At 65.8% G+C, this 8,945-nt stretch overlaps 1 protein-coding gene across 1 annotated transcript; it reads left to right on the top strand.

The window, feature by feature from the left end:
• The first annotated feature begins 2,128 nt into the window (after window positions 1–2,128).
• On the top strand, window positions 2,129–7,892 carry LOC129195873 (digestive cysteine proteinase 1-like). Its single transcript, XM_054802493.1, has 11 exons — window positions 2,129–2,296; window positions 3,506–3,565; window positions 3,817–3,909; window positions 4,031–4,203; window positions 4,889–5,132; window positions 5,206–5,401; window positions 5,530–5,723; window positions 6,258–6,349; window positions 6,435–6,596; window positions 7,179–7,368; window positions 7,590–7,892. The coding sequence occupies exons 1-11, from the start codon at window positions 2,245–2,247 to the stop codon at window positions 7,775–7,777; spliced, it is 1,644 nt and encodes a 547-aa protein (XP_054658468.1). The 5' UTR covers window positions 2,129–2,244; the 3' UTR covers window positions 7,778–7,892.
• The last annotated feature ends 1,053 nt before the right edge of the window (window positions 7,893–8,945 follow it).

Genomic DNA, 8,945 nt, shown 5'->3' with positions numbered 1-8,945 from the left:
ACCCCAAGATTTGGCATTGATTGCAGCGACCCACAAACCTCATCAGGCTCTGGGAGAGAGGATGAACCCTCCAGCACCCTGCCTGAGCCCCCCAGCACCCTGCCTGGGCTCCCAGTCCGGGACGCTGGGGCACCCACCCTGTGGAGAGCACCTCAAGATTTTGGCACCCTGACCACTGAATCAAAGGGGTCTCGGTGCTGATCTGGGTTGTGGGGGGCAGCCACCCCTCCAAGGCAAAACCTCCCTGGCTGGAAATACCCTCCGCAGCTCCATCCGGGCCTGATCCTGCACGGCCCCCCGGCCACTCTCCTGCCACAGGGGATGGTGACAGCGAGGGGCTGGTGATATTTTTATGCGGCCCCCCCACCGCAGTTTCCGGCGTAGGGCCGTGCTCCCAAGGAGGGGTGAGGGTGTGTGGGGAGGGCAGGGGGCTGCGGTCATGCTCCAGCCCGGAGCTGGCTGCATCCCGGCTCGGCCACCCCGTCTTCCCATGCAGCCGGGCTGGGCTGCATGCTGGTGGATGGGGGTACTTCCCCATTTCTCCGGAGCCTTCCTCCTCCTCCTCCTCCTCTCCCTGCGGTTAGCCCTCGCAGGCTGACCTCTTTCCTGTGTGAGAGTGAGTCTGACCTTGGCGTTTCCTGTTCTCATGGGGGGGGGGCGAGGGCTGGTGGAAGTCCTGGGTCCCCACCAGGATGGGGACATGTCCCCTGGGCTGATGCCACGCTCACCTTGTCACCCCCCGACTCGTTCTGGGGATGGTGCGGATCACAGCTCCACTTCAGTCCCAGCTTTGGGGGCTTTTGGGGCTCTCTGGTTCTTGCTGGTGGGGGGGGGGAGGATTCAGACCCTGCTGGGGATGGAGCCAGCCCTGCCAGTGTCCTGGGGAGGGGACAGGGCACAGCAGGGACAGGGGCTGCTCCTCAGTGGTCGCCTGCAGAGTGATGAGCCCCTCCGGGCTCCCAGGACCCTTCCCAAATCGCAGCCCCGGGTGTTTCTGGTCAGCTTCAGCCCCAGGGAGGGCACTCACCCCCCACCTTGAAAAGAGCTGCCTGAGCCCTGCCTGCCCCTCCCCAGCTGCCTGCACACTGGCAGGGTGCTCTGGTGCAAGGCAGGGCAGGTGCTGCCACCATGGAGGGGACAGGGCAGGTCCTGGGGTGTCAGAGATGCTGGATACCTGTCCCCCAGGAGCAGGCAGCATGTGTGTGTGGGGGTCAATCTGGCAAACCGTGGGGAGAGGGGCTGCCAGGGGCTCCCCTGTCCCTGGGGGTCACAGCCAGGCATGGGACATCCCCGTGGCGGGGAGGCAGCCGTGCCAGGAGGGGTCCCAGCCTGCTCCCTGTGTGCAGGGCGGAAACGGGGGCGGTGGCATATAAACCCCCTCAGGAGTGTCCCCATCTCTGCCCCCGCTGCTTGGGGAGGTTGGAGCCCTGGCATCGAGGGGCAGGGGAGTCCCCAAAGCCCCTGGAGGCAGGTAAGGGCGTAGGGGAAGGTGTGTGGTTTCCCTGTGTTGCTGCAGGAAATGCTCCCTTGCCTTGCTAGACGAGGCTCTCCCTTTCAGCCCGGCCGCTACCCGTGCCTCAGTTTCCCTTCTTGCTGTCAGAGAGGCTGAGCAGCAAGCGAGGGGTGACATGCACCATTTCCAGCCCTCTGCCCAAACTCTGGGGGCTGGGGTGCCCACATTACCCTGTGCCCCATGGTGGGCTCAGCCTTCCTTCCCTTTAAGCCCCCCCAGCAAAGGGTTCCCAGTGCTCCCAGTCTCAGGGCCTGGCTCCTTAATGCCAAGCTGCTCACAGCTCTGGCCCTCTGCTATGGGCACCGCTTCCTGCCCATCACCCCGGTGTCAGGGCTGCCTGGTGAAGAGCAGGGAGTGTCTCCCCTTGCACCCTGCACAAGGAGAGGACATGCAGCCTCGAGCGCCCCGTCGCCCTGCCAGGCTGGGTGGGGACCCCCACGGATCTGGCCGCTCTGCACCCCCCTGCCGTGGGGCTCACCCTGCACCTCCCGTCCCCCTGCAGCACCCAGCATTGCTCCATCTCCCTCCGCGGGAACCCTGCCGAGACACGCTCTCCCCGCCGAGCACCCCAGGGTGCCCGGCCCCCCACACCCCGCTGGGCACCACATGATGCCGGTTCCTTCCCTCCTCGGGGAGGGCCCCGGCTTCTGCATTGGCTCCGCCGGTTTTCACCCGCCGCCGGTTCCTGCTTAAAGGTGAGATCTGGTGCCGGGCGAGCCGGGGCGGTGAGGATGGGTGTTCTCTGCTGGCTTGTGGCTTCTGCGCTCTGCATCGCCGTCTGGGGTGAGTCTGTCGTGTCCCCTCCCCGTGGCATTGTCCCTGCTGGGGACACCCTGGGGACGGGAGCTGGGGGCACCCAGGCAGGTCTGGCTTTCCCCCCACCGCATTGCTGGGAACGCAGGGCAGGCAGGCTGGGTGAGCGGCTTCTTGCTTGTTGGGACCCCAGATTTGAAGTTTCCCCAAGAGAGAGGAGAGTTGGCGGCGGGGGGGGGGGTGGGGGGAGATTTGCCTCAAGGGCTTGGCAGGGCTGGGGGGGTGAAAAGGGGCTAACTTGAGCCTAAAGTGGGCTTTAACAGGCACACAAGCCTAAGCCGTTCCCTGGCTTTGCTGCCTGCAAAGAGCAGGCAGGGAAGCTGGGCAGGCCATCACGGGAGGCAGCGGGAGGGGACGAGGGTGGCCCCGCAGGACCCCCTTCCCGGGTGGGCGTGAAGCTGAGCGGGGTTGTGGGGTTGCTGGATCCATTGCTGCTCCTCCCGTCTGTGGGTGCCCAGATCCAGGGCGTGACGGGCACCCATGGGACGGCCTGGGGTGCAGGCAGCGGGTGCTGCCGGTCCCTGCCTGCTCCAGGTTTTGGGTGCAGAAGTAGAGCCGGGTCCGGTGCTGGCTGCCCCGGGGCTGTGCATGGGGCAGGCGCTGCCGGGTCGCTCCAGGTGAGGAGGAAGATGCTGACGGAGGGAAAGGCCCGTTCCCAGCGGCGGGTGTGTTGGCGTGGGGTTGCACAAGCTGGGAGCCCCGAGGGAGGTTGGGGAGGTCACTGGGAGATGCCAGGCAGGACCAGCCGGCTCCCCGGCACCCCTCGTCCATGCCCTGCTTGTCGGGGGGGCGGCTTGGCTGCATCCCCGCCTTGGAAACATCATCCAAAGCCATGGCCACCAGCGCTGGGGTGGCACTGCCTCCCACGGGGACATCACCCAACAGCCACCCCGGCAGCTGGGGTTCCCCAGGGACGGAACATCGCAGGGGTCCCTCCAGCGTAGCGGCAGGTCGCAGCACGGTGCCGACCCTGGATCTGGCCCTGGGGGGGTGTCGGTGCGTTGGCGTCCTTTGCGCGTGCCACCGGTCGGCTTGTGGAGCTGCTTTCGGCCAGGCAGGAGGGGCTGCAGGGAAGGGGAGCACTGGCTCGGGCAGAGTCCTGCCCCGACCGCCCCCCCACCCCCCCTGCCATGGGAGGGGGACAGCCCCCACTCACCCCCACCCCTCTCTGCCTTCCAGGACAGGACCATGGGCTCTCTCGCTCACCCCCTCAGTTTGGCTCCATCTACCACGTCCGAGGTAACGGGACCCCACAGTGCCCTTTGCCGGGGGTGAGCTGAGGATGCTCAGCACCGGGCAGGACCAGGACGTCCCAGTGCCAAACTGGGGCAGTTTCCTGCAGCCAGGTGCTTCTCCTTGCCTCAGCACCCATGGCGACAGTAGTTTGGCTGTGGGTCCGCATCCTCTGCGCGTGCTGGGGGGATCAGGGAGGGATGTTGGGGTGCTGAAGCCTCGGGGCTGACCCGTGTCCCACGCTGGGGACCCCGCAGGCGTCATTAACCTGCCCTACGCTGAGATCGAGGAGCCCTTCGAAGCCTGGTACAACCTGACGGGAAACAAGAGCCGGATCCAGTACTACGGGGGTAAGCAGGCGGGCACCCATCTGCTCCGGGCTGTGCCCACCCTGCACTGGCCCCATCCTTGTGCAGAGGTGGGATATGGGCAGGAGCACTGTGCCTCAGTTTCCCCTTCCTGCTGGTGCAGGGCAGGTGATAACCTACCAGCTGGCGGCGGTGAAGCCTTACGGGATGCGGTACAAGATCACTCCGGAGACCACCGAGAAGGAGGTGAACACCAGGAAATGCTTCCAGCTGCCCGGCTCCAAGGAGGACGTGGTCAAGGCTCAGAGCGTCTTCCCCAGCATCGATGGCTTCAAGGTGAGGGAGTTGGAGTCTGGATCCGACCCGGCGCTCAGAGCATCTTCAGGCTCTGGGTGGGGGTGCTGGGCAGCTGGAGATGCTCCTCTCCATCCCAGGGGGTGCAGGGTGCTGGGACAGGCCAGGACATGCCCCTGCACCCTAGGGTACAGGGAGGGCCACTTCCACACCTGGATCGGGGCCGGACTCCCGGCTCCTTTCCCAACCCCAGCAGCTGTGTTGGGACGTGTCGCAGCCCACACGAACGCCGGAGTTTCGGGACGGCTCGGGCATGTTGCTGCACGGCGGTTCAGCTCCTGCCAGCCCCAGCCTTCGGCAGGGCAGTGCAGCACGTGAGCCATGGGGACAGCAAGCCGTCACCAAGCCGGACACCAAGCCGAGCTTGTGCCTGCAGGGCAAGAGCTTGGAAACACGCGGGAAAAACCCGGAGCCTTTTGGAGGGGGGGTGCAGCCAGGTCCCCCCACTGTGGGTGCACATACAGCACCGTGCACGGCAGGGTGTCCCCCAGGAACCGCTGAGCTGGACATGGGGTCTGTCCTGTGTTGCACCCTGAATCCGTGCACCGGGAGTGACGGGCCCCTGCAAAGGCACCGGGTGGGATGGGATGGAGCGAGCGCAGGGGGTGATGTGGGGTCCCTACCCTGAGCACCGCCCCCCCACACCCCGATGCTGCGTCCCCCCCAGTTCCTGCGGGAGGAGTACTACCGGGGCCGGTACTGCGCCGTCTGGCAGAACGTCACCCGTTGGGCGCAGAAGAAGAACGTCTACACGCTGTGGGTGACCAACTCCAGCTGCGGGGTGGCCCCCGTCCACTACGAGATGCGGGGCTACAACAGCCTGCTGGGCTCCCACTACGACAAGTACGAGATCACCTACACCGACTTCGACAACAGCTACCCCCCCTCCATCTTCGACCTCCCCGTCAACGGTGAGCTGGGCTGGGCCCCCCCCCATCCTACCCGTGGGGTTTGGGCTGATGGCATCCCCTCCTCGCTCCCCAGAGACAAAGAAGTGCGGGGTCCTGCCAGGAAGTGCAGCGGAGCATCGGGTGCTGGTGAACCCCATGGAGGACCTGGTGGGACGGCACCAGCCCTGGGCCCATGAGGTCTTCCACCACTACCGCAGGCGGATGGGGCGGTGGTACGGCTCCGTGCGGGAGCTGGAGCACAGGCAGAGCGTCTTCGTGCACAACATGAGGTACAGGCAGACGGGGGGGGAGATGCTGACCTGCCCAGGGGTGCTCCCCATCCCTGGGGGGGTTGCACTGCTGCCGCGGTGGGAGGTGGTGGCGGTGCCGGCTGATGCCATCCCCGCCGCGACGGCAGGTTCGTGCACTCGAGGAACCGCGCCGCGCTCTCCTACACGCTGGCGCTGAACCACCTGGCCGACCGCACGCCCCAGGAGCTGGCCGCCCTGCGGGGCCGTCGCCACAGCGGGGTTCCCAACAACGGGCAGCCCTTCCCCACCGAGCTCTACGCCGGCCTCATCCTGCCCGAGAGCCTCGACTGGCGCATGTACGGTAGGTGCGGGGTCGGGGGAACCGGGTGTCGATGGCGGGGTGCTGCGGGGTGGTGTGAGGCTGCGATGCGGAGGGTGTGAGGGCTCCTCATCCACGCCAGCGCAAAATCCAACTGAGGCGCCCTGCTCTCCATCACCACCCTGCACCCATGGGGCTGCGCTGTCCCTCGGGTCCCACATCTCCCCGTGGTCCCCACTCTGCTCACCAGCTGGAAGATGGAGGAAGGGCTCCTCCAGCAAGAGGCAGCTCGGCTGGCACTTGGCTCTCATTTAGTCCGGTGCCCCAGGGACAGATGCGATATCCGAAGCCACATCTGGCTTCCCCCATGTCCCCATCAGCTGGGAGTGGCACCCCCAGAGCTTGCCCCAACCCAAGGGCAGGGGTCCCGCAGGTTTGCTGGTGCATTCGCTCCCACCCTGATTAGCTGCCTCTGGGAGCACAGCGAGTCCTCGACTCCTGCCTCAGTTTCCCTTGCGCCTGCCCTCATCCCCCAGTGCCACCCCAGCCTCTCACCCCCCATCCCGCCGTCCCCAGGCGCCGTGACCCCCGTGAAGGACCAGGCTGTCTGCGGGTCCTGCTGGAGCTTTGCTACGACGGGCGCGATGGAGGGTGCCCTCTTCCTCAAGGTGAGAGCGGGGCCGTGCCCCGTAGGGATGGCCGGGGTGCCTGGAGGGTGCCTGTCCCCATCCCTGCAGCGTGTCCCCCCCGCAGACCGGCGTGCTGACCCCCCTGTCCCAACAAGTCCTCATCGACTGCTCCTGGGGCTTCGGGAACTACGCCTGCGACGGGGGCGAGGAGTGGCGAGCCTACGAGTGGATCATGAAGCACGGCGGCATCGCCAGCACCGAGTCCTACGGCACCTACAAGGGGCAGGTGAGGGTGGCCCTGTGTCTCGGGGGGTCTCGGGATGTGCCCCCCAGGCCTGGCTTCACAGCCACGGAGGGGTGATCAGGATGGATCAGAAGTGCTAAGGGGCTCTGGAGATGGGGATGTCCCCTCGTTCCCAAGGCACCAGGCTCCCTGAGCTTCAAAGCGCGGTCCAAAGCCAAGCCCCAGGGCTCAGCTGGGCAGTTTCATCACCGCCTGCTTCGTTTCTCTTCTTGCAAAACAGGGACAAGGCTCCTCCACCCATGGGTGGTACCATGGGTCCCTCTGTACCCTGAGGTGCAGGGATGGACCAGGGCTGCCCGGGGACAGGGACGTGGCTGCAAGCCCCCCCAGGGCTTTGGGTGCAGACCCAGCTCCCCACGCTGTGTGTGGACACCGCTGTGCCCTGCAGCAACTGGGAAAATGTCCCCACCACAGTGGGCAAGGAAGGATGGAGGGACCAGAGCTGGGATGCTGCCACAGCCTGAGTCCCAGATCGCTCCCTGCATCGGAGCAGAGCTGCACGGGGGCAGTGAGGGGACCTGGGGGCTCCAGATGACACTGTGTGTGTGTCCCTCGATGCCGCAGAATGGCTTGTGCCACTACAACCAGTCTGAGATGCTGGCAAAGATCACGGGCTACGTCAACGTCACCTCGGGCAACATCACGGCGGTGAAAGCTGCCATCTACAAGCACGGCCCTGTGGCCGTCAGCATCGATGCCTCGCACAAGACCTTCTCCTTCTACTCCAACGGCATCTACTATGAGCCCAAATGCGGTGAGTTGGGTGGCACACGGGGCACAGGAGGACCTGGGTGCCCGGGGAGATGCCAGGACATCTGGGATCCCCTCCTCGTTGCTGAGCATCTTGGGCAGGGGTGGAAGAGGGAACGGGTCCTGCAGCCCCCCCCAGTACTGCCGGCAGCCCGGGGAGCAGGGATGCTCTCTGGATAGGGATGCTCTCTGGACAAAAACCATCTCCCGTGTTGTTCCCTGCAGCAAACGAGTTGGGAGCGCTGGACCACGCGGTGCTGGCCGTGGGCTACGGGGTCCTGCAGGGAGAGACCTACTGGCTCATCAAGAACTCCTGGTCCACGTACTGGGGCAACGATGGCTACATCCTCATGGCCATGAAGGACAACAACTGCGGCGTGGCCACCGAAGCCACCTACCCCATCCTGGCCTGAGCCACCTCTCGGCTCTGCGGGGAGAGCCCTTGGTGATGCTCTCAGCACCCATCCCTGGATGAGCCCCTTTGGTGTGACCCATCACGCAGGAGGAAGCTGGGGACACGGTGGGACAGGGCCATGCGGTGCTGGACAAGGGGCAGGATGGGGCCCCAGCTGTGAGCTTGCCAATAAAAGACCCTGGAAAAATACTGGTGTGCTCCTACAGCGGGGATTCAATTGCTGCCCACCCCGCTCTGCCCCCTTTGCAGCCCCCGGTGCCTGCAGCGTGTGACACATCGTCCCCTGCGCAGGTCCCTGTCCCCAGGCTCGTTTTCTGCCTGGTGGGACAGCAGGGACCTCCTGGGGAGGGGACAGTGCCCGCCTGGCAGAGCCAGCTGCGCTTGCAGACGGTCCCAGACAGCCAGGGCGAGGGGAGCGGGTTCTCCAGCCCTGTCTCTGGAGATGGAGCACAAACAACCCCAGGGATTTCTGCTGAGATGAGGAATTCCTGGCGTGGGGTGTTGGGAGGGGGGAAGGCATCCACCTTCTGCCCCACTGCCCGGGTCCCTGTTGTGGCTACGGGCAGGGATGTAATCAGCAGTGTTTGCCGATGCCATGAGCCAGGCTTCCCCTTCACCCCACGGGGCTGCTCCCCCCGCCAGGGAGAGGCACTTTGCGCTGTGGCCATGGCTCATCTGGGTGCTCCTAATTCGGATTTGAGCTCTCCGGGGAGGGGGGGGGCAGTGCACGGGGATCCTCTGAACAGCGTGGGGAGTCCCCTCTGCCCTGACCCTGGTGGTCTTCCCATCTTTGCTGGCACCTCCTCAGGGCAGGATGCACCCTGGGCGCCGGTGTGCTACGCTGGCAGTGGCGCTGGTCCCTGGGGAGGTGCTGCAGCATGGGGTGCAGCAGCCCAGCCCTGCACCCAGGGGTGCAGCCGAATCCGTCCCTGGTGGCTCGTGCAGCCGACCCACGCCGAGCCCTTTATCGGCTTTGTTTTGGGCTCGGGCGGCCCCGCGGGCGCTTGCTGTCACCTTGGGCTGGGGGCCAGCTGGATGCACAGCAAGCAGGAGAGGTGAAGGCCACTCTGCCTGCGGTGACAGTGCTGCCCTCCTCCCCGGGTCTGTTTTTCCATGTAGCTCTTGACATTTCATCTGCACCTTTCCCCTTTTTCCAATTAAACCCC

The sequence above is a fragment of the Grus americana genome, chromosome 23 (assembly GCF_028858705.1).
Source record: "Grus americana isolate bGruAme1 chromosome 23, bGruAme1.mat, whole genome shotgun sequence".
NCBI lineage: Eukaryota > Metazoa > Chordata > Aves > Gruiformes > Gruidae > Grus > Grus americana.
This window is presented reverse-complemented; position numbering and strand designations above follow the sequence as displayed.